At 51.5% G+C, this 20,835-nt stretch overlaps 2 protein-coding genes across 7 annotated transcripts in view; one reads left to right on the forward strand and one right to left on the reverse strand.

Annotated features, from left to right (window-relative positions):
- Window positions 1-20,835, reverse strand: part of SMG6 (SMG6 nonsense mediated mRNA decay factor) — a 119,166-nt gene that overhangs the window by 97,851 nt on the left and 480 nt on the right. For 4 of the 5 annotated variants that reach the window (XM_075032674.1, XM_075032673.1, XM_075032677.1 and 1 more), the window contains exons 1-8: window positions 18,137-18,239; window positions 15,387-17,157; window positions 13,089-13,281; window positions 11,674-11,784; window positions 10,827-10,933; window positions 9,603-9,681; window positions 8,157-8,267; window positions 7,279-7,491 (exon numbers count right to left, since the gene is read on the reverse strand). In XM_075032674.1, coding sequence (XP_074888775.1) covers window positions 7,279-7,491; window positions 8,157-8,267; window positions 9,603-9,681; window positions 10,827-10,933; window positions 11,674-11,784; window positions 13,089-13,281; window positions 15,387-17,157; window positions 18,137-18,230 — 2,679 coding nt within the window. In that variant the 5' untranslated portion in view covers window positions 18,231-18,239. Of the gene's footprint in view, window positions 1-7,278; window positions 7,492-8,156; window positions 8,268-9,602; window positions 9,682-10,826; window positions 10,934-11,673; window positions 11,785-13,088; window positions 13,282-15,386; window positions 17,158-18,136; window positions 18,240-20,835 lie in introns of those variants that run through there. The other variant, XM_075032676.1, reaches the window with a different exon arrangement.
- SRR (serine racemase) lies at window positions 18,315-20,689 on the forward strand. Of its 2 annotated transcripts, XM_075032682.1 has the most exons (7): window positions 18,315-18,521; window positions 18,781-18,916; window positions 19,170-19,273; window positions 19,348-19,467; window positions 19,582-19,656; window positions 19,890-20,099; window positions 20,387-20,686. In XM_075032682.1, the coding sequence occupies exons 1-7, from the start codon at window positions 18,315-18,317 to the stop codon at window positions 20,582-20,584; spliced, it is 1,050 nt and encodes a 349-aa protein (XP_074888783.1). In that variant the 3' UTR covers window positions 20,585-20,686. The 2 variants fall into 2 exon arrangements, with proteins under 2 accessions (XP_074888783.1, XP_074888782.1); XM_075032681.1 differs by having other exon boundaries at window positions 19,348-19,656; window positions 20,387-20,689.

A 20,835-nucleotide genomic window follows, 5' to 3' on the forward strand; every position in this document is an offset into this window, starting at 1 on the left:
AGTTAAATAAAACCACCAACATAGTCTAAAAAGAAAAGGAAAAGGAAAAAAAAAAAAATCAACACCAACTTCTGGAAACTCTTACCGATAGCTTAGTCTTCACTTTCTGGGTAGTGACTAAAGGTCAAGTTGCACTGGAAAGCAACATGTGGGTTCTACACGACACACACATAGAGGCTAAATCAGTAACCAGGCTCTGCGAGCTCTGGGAGCTTTAGCACAGCAGCACTGAGCATCCACGGAAGATCACGAGCCTGGGCAAGGTGCAACAGCGTTTCTGCTAATGCAGGAACTGCAGCCAAGAAGGTTTTTTTACCAGCATTTTAAAGTAAAAAACAGGGTTTATAAATAAAGTGCAAGCAGGGAGGGTGCACAACTGGTGGGCAAAAAAAGCCAGTGCTAAGCTGCATGGCTGAATGTCACGTCTCAAACCCAGAGAGGCTAGGAGTGTGGTTTTCGTGTTTAACCAGTTTCAACTGCAGCCTGGCACTCTTTTACTTCCTCCGCAGAGAAGTCTTCTCACTGCTAGGGGAAAGAAACCAACCTTACCATGCGAAACAAAACGGCTAGAGTAAAAATAAAGCCCCAAAGCGGTTTGGTGACCGAGGTCATATTAGGAGGTGGAGGGGTTGCAGGCTGGGGAAAGCACTCAGAAATACATTGCCAACCAAGAAAAAGATTACAGAAAATGAGGCAGGCAGAGAATTAATGCAAGTCCAGCAGGAAAGAGGCTGAGAAGCCTCTTTCACACGCCACCAGCTCCCCCATGCTCAAAACAGTTTGTAAACTGTTTCCTAAACACAAAGGAAAAAAACCCCAGACCTAGTCCTGACCTCCACAAATGAGTAACCAAACCCAACAGCTTCCTGCAAGCTTGTGTGGGTGAGGAAAGGAGGCTGTCTGGGCAGGACAGAGGGAACTCCAGGTTTCTCCCTCTCAAGTCCCGCTTTGGGCACAAAAATGAAGGATGCAACATCTCTTGCTGCTTTTTTTGCGTGGGTGGTGGATAAAGGACAGAAATAAGGAAGGGCAGCCTATTAGCTGATTGCTAGTGCCTAGCATTCCCGCCCCAGAGAGCTGCTCTGCTCGGTTTTTGTGCCGCAGGGAGCACTGCAGAGGTGTGGATCAAATACAGCAACAAGCAGCAGGCTGGAGGGGAAGCACAGCCTTCCCTTGACAGCAAGGGCAGACCATAATGCAACAGACCACAGACGGGATCGCTCACATCAAATACTAGAGAGCATCTAACCGTAGAGGAGACAAACTTCCTGACTTAACAGAAGCCACCCTCCTGTGACAAGGCACCAATGGCTCCCTGACCCAAGGCCTTGCTGTAAGATCTTGTGTATAACATGCTACCGGCTCGTGCACCAAGAAAAACCAAGGGGATGCTCCCTCGTGTGTCCCCTCCCTTTGGGGACACACCTATGCCACTACTCTGGTGTGGCTCAGATGTTTAACAGGTGTGAGAAATGGCTTAAGCAGAAAGCCCGCTGGGCATCTCCAGGCACTGCTGGTCTAGTGGTTTCCATTCACTCCACTCTCTGCACAGGCATATAGTGTTAGGTAAAAAAGCCCTGAAAGCATGCAAGAGTAAGCACAGGCTTCCAGGGCATTGTGTGCAGCCTGCAGGGTTACCCTTTTGGGCAGTCTTGTCCCAGCAGCGGGGGGCAGGCAGGCATGCCTGCACTTTCACGCTGCCTATCTAAACCAGAGGCACAGCCCCAGCCACCTGGATTTATTTTCCAGATCACAGGCTCCTAAAAAAGGACCACTCTGAGCGCTTGGCCCACCTGATGTCATGTAGGTAGCAAATGAGTGAGCCCCGTACTTCAGTCAGCAGGGATTATTCGTAAGAGCCTGCACGGAAGAGCAAAGATCAATCTTTCACTGTCCTGAACCCCCTGCCCCCCCCCAGCCATGCTGGCAGTGCAGAGAAAAGCTCCCACCAGCCTGACAGCAGACTCAGGGGCAGACACCCCAGAAACAACAAGTTCCCCAAGCAGCCTCTTATTCATGCATCTATACAGATGAACAACCGTCATTATAGCAATATATCATTTCCATTTTCGCTTGTCACTTATTTCTAGTCACATGTAATGGAAAAGAGTTACAAGGTGAGAAAGGAGCTGAGAGCTAAGGGAGCTGTTCTCAGGAAACAGGAGTGCCTCTGTGGTATATTTGCACAAGCAAAGTTGGGCCACGCTCACAGACACCCATCTCACACCACAACAGTCTTTTAACAAACCAGACACTCCTATGGACCACAGGTAGTGACATCAAGGCAACCTCAACTCTGAACACGGGTCACTACCACTCCCATGTGTGACTGGTCCAAGCAAATGACAGGCCGATGGAGCAAAATGGCCAAGAAACCCCCACCAAAACTGCTACTAGACTTACACGAGGTTTTATCCCACTGCTCCCTAGAAGGACTCCTCTCCAGATGCAGAGCCCAAGAGACAGCTCCCCTAGACGAAAAATTGCACCGACTGAAACCAGCCAGGAGAAGGAGCCAGCCCAGTCACCCAAGCAGCCGCTATCCAAGAGGAACAAGCACAGAGAGCAGAAACAACAAACACTGCCAAGGAAAAACGGATGTGAAACATGCAGGAGCTGACTAGGACAGTGACCCTTTTCACTAAGGACACATGGCGTCTGTTGAGACAGTGACATGAGGAGCCCTGAGGTCTCCCCAGTGGCTCCTGGATGCACAGGCATTCCCAAAAGTGTCTTCTCCAGCCTTGGACTGCAACTGGGCTGCAGAAGTGTAAGTGGACGCAGCATCATGGTGCACAGGTAAGGCAGGCAAAGTCAGAAATAAAACTAAGCAGGCAAGAACTGAGAAAGAGAGAAGGTGAGAATCCTTAGACATGTCTCATCTCAGAAGAACAAATCACAGTGAGTTGCAAAGATAGTTCCAGTCAGGCATTGCTGGATTCCAGTTAGCTGAATCCTGACCTAGAGGGAAAAAAGTGGGACAGCTCTCACAACCTCTGCTGCTTTGAGAAGACAGTGCCCTCATCCAGCTTCAGAGGACCATTTCCCTGTGTGCTTGGCACTCATCTGATTTTCTAGGACTTGGGAGATGGAAGGAGATGAAGGGGTCCAAAAGAGACCAGCACTACTCATCTGAAAGAAAATACAAACAATCACCCAAAGATACGCACTGCTTACAGCTCCAACTTCGCCGCTGTGTCTCATGGTACTCGCACCCATTACCAGCACAGAGTGTATGTATAATACACTTCCAAAACAAGCACAGCAGGTAACAAAGAAGAAACACAAAAGTTAAAAACCCTCCATATTCAGCCTCTTGATAGAACTTTGACCTCTTTTTTTTTTTTTTTTTTTTTTGGTAGACCTCCTGGTGGTATTTACTGCTCACTTGAGGAAACCCTGATGCACTGTCTATACTCCCTGCTGTTGAGAAGAAAGCTTACATAAAGAAATGGAGGTTAAAACATGCTCTGAACTTCAGAGCTAATGATTCCACCACAATTTCTCTGCTACTGCAAAGGGGTTACTCCATGGGCACCCAGCACCAGGCAAATGCAACACCTCTGTCCCTAATCAGCAGGCTGGGGGGAAATGGGAAGGTTCCTGCAGCTGATGCACAGGGCTGAGCCAGCAGATCTTGACTCTGTCCTTAGCTTTCCTAAGAGCTTTTTGGGTGGCCCTACCAAACTTTTGATGGCTCTACAAGATTGACCTCTCACAAAGAGGCTAGGAGACTTAATTCTTTAATGATGCTAAAGTATTCAGACATCTGGAGAGAAGCATTATTCAATTACTGTCTTGCCAAGGGAAAACCTCTCTTCCCTCATCTTAGCTGCAGCTATGGAGTAATCTTTATTAGTGCATGCATGCTGCGTGATAACACAAGGAAGTATCTACTGCAGAGCACAGGCAGCAGGCAATAGCAACTGTGGGAACCTTAACTCAGCATTTCCTGACAGGAGTGATTAAAATCTCAAACTCAGTGTAATATTAACACTTTCTCAAGAGACTGACAGCACGTTTGCCCTGTTTACTTTACCAATTCACAGTCTGCGCAGTAAGCTGCATATGGTACTATCAGATTTAAGATTGATACAGACCCATGGCAAATGAAACCAGTGGCAGGGAAGAAATAGCAGAGACTCTGCTCTTCAGCTCACTTTGCCCTATCCAGCTGTTTTTAAAAAAGCAACACAACTGCTCATTGGTTCTGCCTCCTTTTTTGCATTTCTTATTGGAATCCCACATGAAGTGACCTGATCTTGTCAGGTAAGCAAGGCACTGGGTCAGCCTGGACTCTCCTGCCACTGCGCACCTAGAAACATGCAACATACAGGAGACCACAGAGAACAGCCATTCACAGAATGAAACCCCAAAAGGCTGCAGGCGTAACAGACAAAACCCTAAGCACAAAACAGCCAGGCTGCAACCCAAATATTTCTTCAGCTCGCTTTGATACCGTCCCATGCCCTCTGTGCCAGCAGTGCCAAATCCAGTTACTGAGGAAGGGGCCAAATGGAGAAGTACACCCCTTGGTGTGGACAGATGGTACGTTCTTCCAGTTCTGCATCTTCCTAGAAAAGATGATGTAGCAAACTGTGAAAGAAGCAGCTATGTCAAGCCTCTACCTAAACACACAGTGCCAAGGCAAATTGCCAGCTCTGCACGCCACCTTCTCTTGTCACAGCAATGGCTGCAGTGTGAGGTGGCCTTCTGCAGACTTGCCGTCACGCTTTACTAACTCCATTCAGTTGGCTTCTAACCCTGAAATAAAGTAATGATGTTTATGTCTTTGTATACGGCTGCATAAGGAAAAATAGTCAGCACTGAGAACAGACATGCAAGCATGTACTGAGCAGACCCTCTGCTTGCTGATGGGGACAGCACACACATCAGCAGGTCCTGGGAGAGTAATCGTTCAGCATCTCCCTGCCAAGCGTGCCACATCACAGGACTGGCACCTAACTGCCTGCACAATGAAGAAAGCAACCACCGAAGACAGAAAACATCCCAAATCAATTTCTTGTCACCTGTGAAACGGCCAGCATCTCCACAGTAAAACACCGGTCACGTTTGCCTTGGGCTGGGTTTGAAGCAACGACCTCCATCCAAAGGGTGCAAGAAGCCCTTCTCCCACACTTCTGTCCAGTACTCATCCGGAGTTGTTAAGGCCTACACTTGCAGTGTTATATCTGCTTCTGGAAGCTGAATACTCTCCCATTCTACCCTGTAAAATCCCCTTCTCTGGCCCAGAAACAGCTGCCATAAAGCCTGATGCCTGAGGAGCTACCTGCAGAGCACAGCTGTCAGTACAAACGAAAGAACACGGCTTGCCTCAGCCTTTTCAAGGGCTAAAGTTGGCAAGGAAGGGACCAAGGAGGAGATGACACATTTAGACCCATTTCCCCAAAATGACACGTAAGCACTGGCACACATCCCCTGGGAGAAGAGCTGTTCCCTTCCGCCCGGCTGGGGGATGTGGGGCAGAGGTGCTGCCAGGATGAGGGCTGCTGCCTGTCCCTGGTGCAGGCAGGGCCCTTCCAAGGCCAAACAGTGCCACACAGTGGCAACACAAGGACTGCTCTGCTTTCCAGAGAAGGTGCTGCAAAACACCAAGAGACGCAGTGAGGAAGAGGGTAAGAGGCTATCGCTTCAAGGAGCAAGGAGTCCAGAGCTTCCCAAAGAGCTGCTGTCTTTATCCAGCCCACAGCTTCACAGCTCGGAAGCTTTGGCAGCGACGCAGATTTAAGGTTTCCTTTTCACCTGGTTATTTTCAATCCAGATCAGTTCGGTGACATGGCCACAGCACAGCCCCATAAGCAGTTGTGCCAACACGAGTGGAGTGCTGCACTGTAGCAGGCACAGGGAGCCTGAGTACTAATATCTTGGCTGCCAAAACCAGCAGTGCCCAGACCTTTTGCCATTTTATTTCTGATCGTGTGACCTCTCCACGATCAGAAAGCTCATGCTTTCCAAGAGCCAACATTTCAAACAGATGAAGAAATCAAGACTAATGGTAGTAATCAGACACACAATCTGTACAGGCATTGCCAGCAACCTGCACTTCAGAGAGCACATCCCCCCATTGAACAGACCAAGGGCAAGCTCTAGCAAACAGGCCTGCACTATAAACAAGACATCACTGCCCCCCGCCTTGCTAGTGGTTACACTACCTCACATGGGAGCGCTGCAAAAGAGAAACCCCTAGTGCCTCAAAACCACTCACAGCATCTTATATCAAAGCGTCTTCATCAATGATTTATGGAGAGGCTAAAGCTTGGCACGTTCCTTTCAGTGATGCTGAGGAAGCAAAGGTCTCCAGAAGAGAAGCTGAAGAGAGGGAAAACAACCAAGGGCAGTAACGTCTTAAAAATGCTGCAGCAATGTGCCAGAGCTTATCTTTCAAAGCTCCAAGACTTCGCCCCAGTTCCACCCAGCTGAAGTCACAAACTAGTTATAAAAGTGCAATTGTATCTGAGAAGCTTTGGGCCCCGCAGTATGCAGAGAAGGTCTTCCCAGTTCTGCTAAACTCACATCCTTAACAGCCATTTTAGGACAGGCAGCCCAGAGCTCCCTGGCAAGTTCTCTTGCAAGCCGCATGTGCCAAAGCAGTGCGAGGATTCCTAGAGGATGAGCTCCCAACCACCACTGCCTTCGCCTGCATTCCTGTGCCTGACAAACAGAGTTCACTCGGGCTCCTCTTGCAAGGTACACAGCTTGAACAGATAGACGAGACACACTGTTAGTCAATTATTTTTTTATCCTTGCAAAAGAAAGGCACTACTCTGGCCTCTCAGCAGCACAAGTAATGCAAATGTAACACCTACACTGGAAATTAAAGCCACAGTTTTCACATTCCCAGTGCAATCCTCTGATCATCTGGCACTGGGACAAGTGACCCACTTCCAGAACAAGCCTCAGAACTTACAGGATCATTGTTAACCCTGGTCTTCAGCATCTGACCTCATTTCCCACCAGCAACTTCACCCAAGTTAGAGCCCTCAGCAGAGGCATTTTACAGCATCTTCTGTTTGTGCCTCTCCTATTCCGTATCAGCCACGCCAGCACATGCTGCCAAGAAATGGATGGTAACAACATGCCTTAAACATGAGAGGCACGAGGTCACCAGCTCCTCAGCCTGACCCAGGCACAGCTCCCATAGGGGAAGCCAAAACACTGGAAAATTTAGCAACAGGAAAGCAAAACAGATCCAGTGTCATTCCACTGCATTCCAAACACATGACACCAAAGCCAACTGCCGCCTCCTGCAGTACTCACGTCGCTGGGGCTGAGATTCCCAAGACCGTTGTCCTGCTCAGAATCCCTGCCGGACTCGTGGCCCTGGGAGGAGCGGGGGTGGGAGGGATGGATCCAGATCTCCAGCCGTGTGGCATCATCTCCAACTTGTCGCAATGTGGACTTCTTGCCCTTCCCCCGGCGGCTGGGGCTCAGATCCAGCACCTGATGTTTCCTCTGCTCCATCTGCTCGGCCTGGGCAGACAGGAGAGATTCAGATCACCCAGAGATCAAAGTTCAGGAAAAGTATATAATTTCATTTACATGGAGAAATTAGCCTTTCCCCCTGCTTCAGAACCACAGTAACTCATTGACAGGTTGACAGTTTGGTTTCTGACACTATAGGACACTGCAGGTGAGAGATTTTCAACTCCAACCTTGTCCCGGGACAAGAAGAGCTGTGTCCAGTCCTAGGAGTGTGTGACAACCAACATGCTGTATCTTTGACTTGGGGCTACCCTCTGGTGCACAAATGGACTGCAACCTCTCTTGTTCACCCCCATAGGTGTGGGGCACCTCTGGAATAAGGCAATGATCGTGCTGCATGCCAAGGCCATGCTGCAAACCACAGCAACCTACAGCCCTTGCTGATCTTGGCTGTTTTAGTCTGTGACCCAGAAACAAGAGATTCAGCTGCCCAAACAACCCCAAAAGCAGTCTGAGGAGAGGCAGAAAGGACACCATCGTTCTGGAGGTTGCCTCTCTCATCTGACTCCCAACATGGAATTTCTTAGAAGTAGGTAAGTGGTGACTCCAAGTCCAAAAGTCACCATCACCCTACACTCTGGATCACAGCACTCCAGCACAGGACAGTTAGCACAGGCAGCTGCAGCATCCTGCAGCCCAGCTCCAAGACTCACCTTGCGTTTTGTCTCTTCAAACAGACTCATGAGGCTCTCCTTGGCTGTGAGGATGGGGTTGCTGGCGGCCAGGCTGCGCATGTAATAGTAGACAGCATCCAGCTTTCTCCTCTGCAAAAACACAACCAGATTCAGAGCTGCCACTCATTCTGGGGCATTCAGAGCCAAGCTCCCACATACTTTGCCTTCCCTGTCCCTCAATACACATGCTCTGTCCCTCAATACTGTCTGGGTGAGACAGACATGCCAACAAACACTATGACAAGTAGGACCTTGAACTCTCCATCCACACTCACAGCTACCTACAACCACCAGCACAAAGCACAAGCCCTCTGCCAGGGTTAGGGAGTGCAGGTGACACTGCAGCCTGCAGACTTGCTTACTCTAGCCCTGAGGCTTCTACATCAACGCAGAGGCTCACATAAAACAGTCTCTCACCAGACATCACGGTAAAGGGCAAAAGCATAAATACTAAACTCCTGACAGTTCAGGAAATAACTCTTCAACATTACTACGAATATGGAAATGATTCCACATGAGTTTTACAAAGAGCAAGAGGACCAGGCAGACTGGAGGGTTTGCCAGACTCCTGCCAGTGGTGGGGCAGGATGCTCCCCTCATTTCAGCCTGGTGCTGGGCTAATCCCCTCACGCTCGAGCAACTTCTCAGCACCTTTTCTCCCACAGGCTGGCCAAAGGGAATATCACGAGAAGGTACCTCCCCACATCTTCATGCTAGCAAGATACACAGCCATTTAGGGTTTTGCCCACATGCTGCTGGCCTTACACCACAGAGGGCAGGACACTTTGCCACTCCAAGCCCTACACCAGGAGTCAGAAAGGTCATTCCCAGCCAGGAAGGCAATGCGCTTCTGAACCCTGCAGTTCTGAACTGCTCTGCTTTAAATCAGCATCTTTCAGTATTGCGAACGGGCAGTTCCCTACCAATCCCTGTGTCCCAGCCTGATGCTTCTATTATCTGCTGTTACATTTTCCTTGAAGTAAGTTTTCCTGCATGGCTGAAGTAGCTAGCAAAACTGAAACCCAAGAAAGTCACATGTGGATGTCGCTTAGACCAGTACCCAAGTCCAATGAAGACATGGGAAACAGAAACAGCATCCTCACGACAGCATGGCCTTGAGCACAAAAATTTCATGCAGAACTTTAAACACAACCCACTTTTAAAACATTTGCACTCTTAACAGCCCACAGAACAGTCCCCAAAATGCTGATAGCCTGAGGGAGTAGCGTGTATCTAACAAAGTTGCCTGAAGCCACAGCAGCTGGAATCCACACAGCACATCCTGTCATCAGCTTTTTTCTTTTTAAAAAAAGAAAAAACATCTGGGACCACTGCCCTAAACAATGCCTTTCTCCACCAGATGGAATCTCACAGCCATCCCAGAGGCTCTCCCTACACTTGCTACATCCTTGATGAGCATCTTACCGTGTAGATGGCCAGAAGCGCCAGCTGGTTGTATGGGCGGCCATTTTTGGGAGCAATTTGCTGAGCCTTCAGGTACCAGCTGAGGAAGGGAAGAACCAGAGAGAAAGGTTTACCGAAAGGACATAAGGTTGCTTTCCTTGCTGTTAAAGGTGCAGAATTCCCCTCGTAGCGCAGCGTTGGCAGTCCTGGAGGAAACAGACCCTTTGCACAAGTGCCCTCTGCCTGCAAGAGCGTGCACAGGCAGCGAGCCTGCACCTGGCCTGGAGAGGCGGCTGGGGCACAGGACTAGAGAGACACACAGATAGACCTGCAGAAGGAAATGTTCTTGGCTCAGCCTGAAGACGACCATTTAGCCAGACCCAGCAAGCGCTGTCCCCCGTGCAGCCTCAGGCATAGAGAAGAGGCTATTTGGGGAACATTTCTCTCTCAGTCCCCGTTTTAGCTCCACAGCAGCTGGGACCAGACCATCCATGTTCCTTTGCTTGTTCCCCATATTTTCAAGATACTTAATCATTCCAAGAGAAGAGGCATCCGTTCAGTGGCAGTCCATCCATCCCTCCATTCTCCTCTCTATTTTCCCTCAATTGTATTATCCACTATCCAGCTTATATCATGCCACATGGATCCATCAACACTCTTCAGACATATCATGAGCCTGCTAATGTTCCCCCAAGCCTTCCCGAGATATCAGCATACCCCATGATGTCCACAGACCCCAAAATGGGCAGATTCCCCTGTCCTGTTCTCCAAACCTCCACAGTTTTCAGGGATCCATCCCCCATGCTGGGCTCACTTGCCCCCTCTCCCCAAGTCTTTGCTCCAGAAAAAACATCAGAAAAACAAGAGTGACAGGAAGCAACAAGTGCCAGTAACTCCTGATGCAGTCAGAACGTATGGACACATATGGGAACCTCTTCTAGCTGAAAAGCTACCAGAAAATACAACAGCCAGTCTGCCAGCCTCAACAGCATAAAGCCTCCCTGCTGCAGGATCAGCACAGGTCAACTTCCACACTAGATGGCTGCAGGATGACTGGATCTGCTGGCTTGCTCTCTGGGACAGCAAAACAGCCTAGACTACATCTTTCAGCTTCACAGACTGCAATACAATAAAGAGGTGTGAAAAGACTTCTTTGGCTAGAGGCAAGTTTAAGTGTGAAATGAGACATATCCCTTCTAGATAGAGGAAGAGCTGTGCTGAGTGCTACAGTGAAGAACACAATACCTGCGTGCCTTTCCGTAGTTTGCGGTGTCATTTGCTTGTTCTCTGTATCGGCAAATGTCCCCTTGACAAATCATACACCTCTGAGCACTGATCAGCGCATACTTCACCTGGAAAGAAGCATTCAGTACATCATGTGGGACCTGCACAGCCCTGGCTCACCTACAGACCCAGTGAGCACAGAGGGACTGTAGAGAGCCAAGAGGAGCTCTCTGACACACTGAAGGTCTCACAAAAGGGCAGCAGAATGAAATGACAAGGCTTCCTGGCAATGGTTCAGCATTTGTAGGGGCAAGCCAATCCCCTAAACACCTCCTCTCTTACAACAAAGTCCCATCTCTCTCCAGAAGAGAGTTGTTCAGTCCGTGAGCAATTTGAGGACAGCTGTTAGACAAACACATCTCTCTGGGAATGGAGCTGGACTAAAATATCATTTCCCAGCTGTCCCTTGCACCTGCACTCACAGCTCAGGGCAACATGTTGTCAAGTGTCAGGGAGGCAGCACAACTGTTAGCTTTCCTTGTTCATTATTCTGGATTCCACAGACAGACATAAGAGATGTTCAATATCTAAGGCGAAACCAGGTTACCTTTGGACACTTCTTTCCCTTTATTAGCCCTGGTCACAGAGCTGATACAAAAAAAGTTCTTCTTTGCAAAGGAAGCTAAGAAATGTTAATGCACCAGAGTTGGTTCAACAAGTTCTCCAGCAGCTGAGAAAGATTCCCTGCAAACATACTGACATCTGTTCAGAGTACAGCTGCCTACCTCTTGGCAAGGGCAGCACATTGAGTTCAGCATGTTGCATACAATCAACAGGATGAGGAGTCTCCAGGAGGAAGCCAACCTACCATTTTCCTCAGAGGCTTACTGCGGATGGCCATCCCATCCATATAGTCCTCTAGCTTGAACTGGTAGGACACCTGCAGCTTTTGGAGTAGGCCATCAAAAAAAGAAGTGCCCTGTGAAACACACACATACTTGGATGTTACAATCCTTCCGACATTGAGCACAAAATCACCACACAATCCCTGCCACATTGTCCTGGTTTTGGCTGGGATAGAGATTTTCTTTCTGGTACTGGTACAGTATTATGTTTTGGATTTAGTATGAGAATAATGTTGGTAACACACTGATGTTTTCAGTTGTTGCTAAGTAGTGTTTAGACTAAGTCAAGGATTTTTCAGCTTCTCATGCCCACCCAGCAAGAAGGCTGGAGGGGCACAAGAAGCTGGGAGGGGACACAGCTGGGACGGCTGACCCAAACTGGCCAAAGGGGCATTCCATACCATTATGGGATGTTATGCCCAGTATAAACTGGGGGGAGTTGGCCTGGGGAGGGGATCACCACTCAGGAACTAACTGGACATTGGTCGGCAAGTGGTGAGCAATTACATTGTGCATCACTTGTTTTGTATCTTTTATTCCTTTTATTATTGTCATTTTATTATTGTTGTTATTGTCATTATTACTATTTTCTTCCTTTCTGTCCTACTAAACTGTTCTTATCTCAACCCACAAGTTTTGCTTTCCCCCCCCCCGCCCCCTGATTCTCTCCCTCATCCCACTGGCTGGGGGGGAAGTGAGTGAGTGGCTGTGTGGCACTTAGTTGCTGGCTAGGGTTAAACCACGACACATGCAAGAAAGAAGGTCCCTCTCCCTGAGGTTTGGGCTGTTTCTCTTCAGAAAACAACAAGGAGGCTGGGGGATTTCCAGTCTCAGAGGTTTTCAAGACTGAGCTAGACAAAATCAAGACTCACCTCATCTAGTGTTTGAGGAGTCTTGCTTTGAGCAGGAGGTTGGACTAACGCCCTCCAGCAGTCCCTTCCCACCAACTTAATTCTATAAAACACATCCTCTCAGATCTGTCACCCTACCTTCTACAAAAAGTAAGCTGAGCTGCACAGCCTAATGGAATGACTTCTAAGCAAATTTGATAAAGATGGCACAAACACCTCCAGAAATGCTTCTGTTTATTTCCACTTCAGGACATTAATTTCATTTTAGCTTAAATCAATTTCTAATTAACATAAAACACACCAAAACAGGCCCAGTTTAAATTATAACAGATGTCCACCTGGACCTACACCTGCCACACTAAACCATAATCTGTCTGAGCATTCTCCTTGCACAAGATGGCCTAAGGCACACAGAGATATGAATAGGATCAAGAAGGCTAGTTTCCCAGTTGCACCATCTCATTCTAAACACCAGCCAATCCCACCCAAAGCTTTAGTGGAGTTTGGGGATGTTTCTCTCTTCTTACCTCATCTAGAAGCTGGAGCAGTTTGTTCCGAATTTCTTGGGCATTTTCTCCCTGAGGGTCCTTGAGGAGCTGCCGGAATTTCTCAATCACCTGGTAAAACGCGTTCTTCCACAGCAGCTGGTCCACATTCTGGGTATCAGAGAACTCGATATCCATCAGGATGCACCGCTCATACAGCTGCAGCATCTCCACTCTACAGCGAAACACAATCAGTGGTCAATACAACAGCAACTGCCCAGCCCGAGCCTGAGCTGCCAGGCAACATGTGCTGAGCCACCTGCTGCTTTTCATCCAGCAAACACGAGATGTCAGCAGTTCAGCCAGCCTGCACCCTATGGCAAATTGATGCTTCCACACTTGTCCAAGAGGGAGATGGGAGCTGTTGCAATCAAACACCCTTCCTGCTCCAAGAAGGCAAATCAGAAAGGACCACCTCCCTTGCACATATGCATCAGAACAGATCAGGGCCTGGCAAAGAGCAAGGAGCTCTGCTACAGTTCTGCCACTGGGAACAAAAAGGCACAAGTGTCTCTGGATACTAACAGGGAAAAAGTGCACACTGCCAGGCTCTGCTCCTTCTGAGCACAAAGTCTGGCTACTACAGGCCAGAAACAAACACACAAAGAACCAGAGGGCAAGAGAGGTCTTGCCATTAAAATGATCCCCACCTCCCTTCCATCCAACCAAAATACACAGCAGAAACAGAGACCCCGCTTCCTCAAAAATGACTGAGCTAGGAATGTCACACCTGAAGGAAACAAAGCCTCGGAGTCCCAGAAATCACATTCCCCTCGCCAGCTACCTACAGCCTTGCCCGGACACTGGAGCAGAACTGCTCCCCTGAATTTAATAAAACAGTTGCAGCTCTGCAATATGTGGGACAAGTTTACAGTAAAGGGTATCCTCAGCTGTTACTGCCCTGGCAGCCTTATCCCTTGTAATGCTTTGAGCCCTACAGAAAACAGTACGACAGTACAGATGGTAAAGCCTAGAGTAAAGCCAGATGCCAATGCCTGGAAGAACCTGGCAAAATAAGGGAAGGATGCTGGTGGGTTCCTGTGCAAAGCACAAATCATGGTTCTGCTGCCCTACCACACACAGTCCCCAAACCCTGCACACACACGCTTGGATAGTGCAAACACCAACCAAGAGAATTAGACATTTCTGCAGATGGACATCTGATAAGCAGCACTTGCATCCAAGAGCCCCAACACAGCTCCGCAGAGAGGCTGGCAGCACACACTCAGACACAGGCAGGAGACACACCGAGACAGAGGGACACTGCCGGCAGGAACGGGGCCAACTATGCCTACGGTCCCAGGGCAGAGTGGGCTTCACACAGGCCACAGTAGCACTGCACAGTCTTTCCTCTCCCTCCAGGCAACAGCTCTGGGTGACCCTGACACCCTGAGGAAGACCTGAAACCTCCAGTTCTGCTTCAAGCTCAGACATATCCTACCCTGTAGTCTATAGCACAAGTCCCCAAAACACAGAACAAGCCCTGAAATGAGCTCACCTGCTAGATTTTCTGCCAGTCAGCTCTGAAAAATAAGCCTCCAGAGAAGCCCTGGAGACACAGAGGTCACAAGTAAACGTGAAAGATGCCAAGTAGAAACTTGCTACAGCCATGTTAACTACGCTTCAGAGCACCAGTGTCACTTCCCTCTCACTAGCTGGCATCACCAGGCTACTCCCACTGGACCGCCATATGTCACAGCATTGAGTGGTGTCAAGAGCAAAACTACCCAGCGCTTGAAAGGCACTGTCACTGTCACACAGCGTCAGGAACCCACACAACACTTCACAAGCACAAGCTGAAAGTAGCTGCCCCTGAAGCCCACAATGCAAATCAGACAGCAGATAACCGAGGACAGGTAAGAAAGCAGAAGTCCGCCAGCAAATACTGAAAGCACATGAGAGCACTGGACTGAGAAAGATCAGCTCCAGCATGAGCAAGAAGAACCCAAGAACCACAGCGGGTGCTTGTCCTGCTCCTCCATGTCCCTGCAACGCAGACAAGGCATTCCACAACCACAAGAAGCCATGGCTTAGCTCCCAGCCCAGACAAAGGATATCTTCACCCACAGTTTCCTTCCAAAACCCACACACCACTGGCACACGACAAACAGACCCAGCATGTCAAAAGCTAGCCAGCCACTGCCCCATCTCCCAGTCTCTGAGACATTGACATCTCCAGTGTACCAGATCCCTAAGGAGACACCATTCTCTAGATAACAGTTCTGGTAGTTCACCCTGGAAATTACTTGGTCACACATCCCTCACAGCACAACCACAAACCTCAGCTGGGCCATCTTCTCCAGCCCCTCTGGACTGATGCGGTCTCTGGAAAGCAGATTGCTGAGCTGCTGCTCCTGGTTCCCAGCCTCACGGAGGAGTTTGCTGAGCTCCTGCTGCTGCATGTTCCGCATCTGCTGCTCCATCTCAGGACTCAGAGGAGTTGGGGGGAGTGGGCCACACATGTACTGTCCCGCCTGGCCAGGGTACCCAGGGTAATAGGCCCCTGGGTACACACCATTGCTTGGACCCATAGGATACTGCAGGGAGTACCCGCCATAAGGATACTGGGGGCCTTGACCGGAAGCCCGAGGGTAATAGTAGGGGTTGTCAGAGTTTTGGAACTTATAGTAGGATGTCTGGGCCTGGCGGGCTTCTCCCCAGGATGTGGGGCTCACTTCATCGTCTGTGTCTAGAAAGTGAAGCTGAGCGGTCTGGCTCTTCAGGGCGGGTTTTTGGTCCGGGTTATTTGGGTCCCACAGCCTGCGAGCAGTGCCACCTCGGCCCCTGTTTCGGGGACCTTTACTCCCAGCCCCACCGAGCAGGAGCCTGGGCCCAGGGTGACTGGGTTCAGGGGAGCCCACAGCGCTGGCAGAGAGGTCCGTGTTGGCAGGCAGGAACAGAATCCCACGGCCCCTCCCTTGGGGCTCTCTGCTCTGGCTCCTTGCCTCTGAAGCCTCTGAGTCATTGCAACTAACAAATGCCTTCAGGGGCTTTTTTTTATCTGTATCTGCCAGACTGATATCCCTGTTCATAGTCTTGCTGTCAAATGTGACTCGAAAGGGTCCCTTGACTTCCCGGCCGTTGCTGCTCCATTCGCTCTCGCTCCTAGAAGTTCGGCTCTGCTCTGTACGCTTCTTCTTGTCTGAATTCCTGCTGGAGACATACGCTTCTGCCTCATCGATTCTGTCATCATCCAAGGAGTCAGTGGAGGACGCAGAGAGCTGCTTCCTAGGACGTATTCTTTCTCTGGCACGCTCCTGCCGCCTCCCCACCCCGTCCACGAGCGGGGCTCCGTCTACGCTGTTGTTGCTTCCAGCTGAACTTGTGCTGCAGGTGCGGTACCGGCTCCGCCGCTTGTCAGAGCGAGAATACCGTTTGGTAGAGCCCAGCTTCCCCTGCATCACCACGTCGCTTGTTCTCCTTATCCTGTCACTTCGCTCTATTCGTCTTCCTTTTTCTCCCCTTGAGGCTTTAATTCCTTCCCCTGCCTGGCTCCCCTCTCTGTCCTCCTTGCTTGATTTGGTTTTCCTGTTATTGTCTTTTCCAGTACCTTTCTCAATCTCTTCATCTCTCCCTACTTTCAGCTGCTCCATCTTACTGGTGACTTCCTCAGTTGCAGGCCGCAGAGGTGGTTCTTTAGCAGCTGAATGCAGGCGTTTCCCAGGCTGGTAGATCTGCTGGTCCGGCTTCTTGGTTCTCCTGGTGGTCTTGGGACACCACTCATCCAGAGCAGGCTGCTTGGACAAGTTCTCCTGGCTCTGAAGATCACCTTTAGTCTCTATCTCTTCATTTTCCTGCGAAGAACCATTCTGCTTGGGGCCATCACCTTTGCCGAAATCCTCCATGACTGGAGCCCCTCCTCCCAAAGAGCCCTTATCACTGGCACTCTCCTCCTTGCCCTCCTCAGCTCTGCTCCTCTCCTTCTCTGATGTCTCATGCTTTGGTGGCACAAGTTTGCTCCTCAGTCGGGAGAGGCCAGGCTTATAAATCTCCAGGTCTGGGCGCCTGTTGTCTTTGCGATGCCTTGGCTCCTTCACTTCCTTCATGTTTTCTGGGGAAAAATAAACAGAAGTTAGTTATTTCCACCGCAAACCAACCAGGAACAAAAAAAAAAAATCATGACAAATATTCAGGGAGAAAGATTAAGTAAAGGCAAGGAGCCTACCACCCTCAGTACAGGTCCAAGAGAACAGATCTGAAAATCCACATCACTGTTTACAGGAAATCACAGAGCAAGAGCAGAAAATGAGAAAGTATAACAAAGATGACCAAGTTCTTGGCCTGATTCACTTACAAACCACATCCCGCAACAGGTTTTGCCTCAAAGCATGAACAAGCTGAGAAACGGACAGCTAAAGCACAACGCAAGACGCATATGCAAGTACCGGGAATAAACTTTTGGCGTTACAGGTTTCAGCAGCAGTTGCCTGCCTGCTGCTGGGGCAGCAGCCCTTCTGTCTGCAGGTGCTGCCTTCTCCAACAGCCCCCCTGCTGTGCCAACAGATCGTTTTGAGTCAAAGATGCGTTCCCCCCCCCTTACTCACAACTCAGTAACGTTTCTCTCCTCTCTGTAACTGTATTTACACAAAACCCCATCAGAGAACACAGCCCGCACGTCACGTAATCAAACATTTCACCAAAGCCGGGCTGTTACGCTCTGCGTTTCCTCAACTTCTTCCTCCTACCAGTAACTCGCACCAGCCCGCACCACCGAACCTCAGCCACCCCAAAGCCACCGCTACCGAGGGGCTCGGCCCCGGAGGCGGCAGAGAGGTCCCCGAAGGGGCAGGGACCGACCCGACCGCCCCCAGCGGCTCCCGTTCTCTGTGCCTCGGCGTTTGTGTGCTCTCATCCCGGCGACAACCGTGTCCGGGCCGACGCGGGCCCGGCGGCCCTGCCCCGGCCCCTACCCCAGGGCCGAGGGGCCCGGCCCGCCCCCGGGCAGGTGCCGCTGAGGGGAGGAGAAAAAAGCTCAAGCAACGTCTCCCGGCTCGCTACCGCCGCCCCGCCGATCCCTACCACCCCCTCACCTCGTCCGCCGCCGGCCGCGGCGCGGGCCTCCGCCGCCACCATGTCCCGCAGTTCGGCGGCCGAGACGCGGACGCGCTCCAGCCCCTCCGCCATCTTCCCCTCCGCCGGAGGCGGGACGGACGGCGGCCGCGCAGGGCCAAAAAAAAAAAAACCAAAGACGGGGGTGCCGCGGCGCGCATGCGCGTTCGCCCCCGGGGCCGGGTGGTCGCCGAGCACATGGCCGGGCCGCCCCGCCTGGCGCTGGCCGAGGTCCGGGCGGCGGAGGAACGGCTCCGGGGCCGGCTGCACCGCACGCCGCTGCTCACCAGCCGGAGCCTGGACCGCCTGGCCGGCCGACGGCTGCTCTTCAAGTGCGAGCTCTTCCAGAGGACCGGCTCCTTCAAGGTGCGCGGGGATGGCGGCACTGAGTGTCCCTCGGCCAGCTTGGGGGGCAAAGGTTGCTTCTCGCACCGAGAAACTCGCTTTCCGCCGACACCTTCCAGCCTTCGAAGCAGACGTGGCTCCTGTCGACCCGCTTGGGGGCTGAAGCGCTTGCCAGGGCACAGGGGAGGCTGCAAGGAAGGAGATTGCCCACCTGCCCGCAGAGCCCAGCACGCCGGCTCCCGGGCACGGCGGCACTGAGGGTGCTGTGCTCTCCTTCCAGATCCGCGGTGCCCTGAACGCAGTCAGGAGCCTCGTTGAGGAGAGCAAACGCGCTGGAGGGGGGCTGCCTCGGGCCGTCGTGACGCACAGCAGTGGGAATCACGGGCAGGCGCTCGCCTGTGCTGCCCAGGCAGAAGGTAATGCATGTGCCGACCTCCAGCCCCAGCTCAGAGAGCAGCCGGGCAGCAGGCAGAGAGCCAGGGGTAAACGCAGAGCTGGTAAATGCAGCTCCAAGCACCCAGCTCTGACACCCCTGGAGATAAGCAGCAGTATCCCTCTCCTGAACGCATGCAGGAGCTACCATAGGCAAGGCATGGCTGGCTCCTGCAGCGCTAACTGGCTGCTTGCAGCTTTTTGGCTGTCAGATTTGCTTCCTCTTTCATCGCACAGGGATTCCCGCCTATATCGTGGTGCCCCGGACAGCCCCGCACTGTAAGCAAGCTGCCATCCTCACCTATGGTGCAACACTGGTGCCATGCAAGCCCAATGACAAGGTATGTCACAGGGAAGACTGGCTCGGGACACAGCACAGCTGGACTGAGAGGCAACCATCTGCGCTTTCCATTAGTCCAGAGCAGAGACAGCATCTCGCGTAGTCCAGGAGACAGGAGGAGTCATGGTGCACCCCAACCAGGAGCCGGTGGTGATTGCAGGGCAAGGCACAATCGCCCTGGAGGTACTGGAGCAGGTGAGGGAAACGCACAGCCCGGACCCAGCCCAGGGCTCTGCTCCTTGTAGGCAGGGGCACAGCAAAAAGGGGTACCTGAGGTGCCAGAAGCAGTCACGCTTCCTTTCTGCACAGGCACCCGAGGTAAATGCAATAGTGGCTCCCGTTGGAGGTGGAGGAATGATTGCAGGAATAGCAGTTGCCATCAAGGTAGGCAACAGCTCATCCGGGAAGTGGTGGCTACATCTCCCCATGGGAAGTGCAGGGCTCTCAAGACAGACAGCAGCTTTTCTCTTTAGAAATGGAGACACCCTGTTACGAAAATCTCTGGGTACCTGGGGTTTGCACGGCAGCAGCATGGCCTACTCGGCCCCCTGCACGTGCAGCAACAGCAGACAGGCACACACTAGTTTCAACTGAGCAGCTCCTCCTGCTCTCCACAGGCTTTGAGACCAGATGTGAAAGTGTTTGCTGCTGAGCCACGCAACGCAGATGACTGTTACCAGTCCAAGGTAAGAGGGGAACTGACCCCCAACCTTCACCTGCCGGATACCATCGCAGATGCAGTTAAAACCAGCATCGGACCAAACACATGGCCCATCATCAGGGATTTGGTTGATGATGTCCTGACAGTCTCAGAGGAAGAAATCAAGGTAAACGCTCCCGGCTCCCTTCTCACGGTAGCTGCCAGCAGGCAGCTGCCTCCATCCGTGCTCTGCCCCTCCACTCTCACCCCTACACTCTCCCAGGGCAGCACAAGCCCCTGCACACCACCGCAGCTGTTCAACACCCACACTGTCTCCAGCTGGAGAGGGCTGGCGGAAGCTCTGCTCTCCCTTCCCAGAGCGCTGCAGAGAGATGTGCACATGCAGTGCCCTCCACAGCCCTGGAGCAGCCTGTACTTGCTGCTGGGATGACAGCTGCTTCTCTGTCCCGACAGCGAGCCACGCGGCTGGTGTGGGAAAGGATGAAGCTGCTGATTGAGCCAACAGCAGGCGTGGGAGTGGCAGCCGTGCTCTCGGAGCAGTTCCAGGCAGTCCCCCGGGATGTGGAGAACGTTTGCATCGTGCTGTGCGGGGGAAACGTGGACCTGAGCTCCCTGACCTGGCTCACAGACCTCCCTGGGAAAGTGGAATGAGAACAGAGCGGTGTCTCAAGTGACAGAAACCTCCCTCTGAATTTGTACAGTCTGGTTTGTGCGCTACTAAAAAACAGATAAACAACCCCAAACATTTGAAAGTTTTTGTGGAGGGATAAGGGAAGCTGGCCTCAGTCTCTACAGCACAGAGCTGCTTGGTTCCACAGTAAAGGGTTGCTACCAGGGGGCCTGGAAACAAAGCACTGCCTGTTCTCTGCTCCTCAGCTGCCCTGCTCTGGGACAGGCCTCCA

The sequence above is a fragment of the Buteo buteo genome, chromosome 7 (genome assembly GCF_964188355.1).
Source record: "Buteo buteo chromosome 7, bButBut1.hap1.1, whole genome shotgun sequence".
Classification (NCBI taxonomy): Eukaryota; Metazoa; Chordata; class Aves; order Accipitriformes; family Accipitridae; genus Buteo; species Buteo buteo.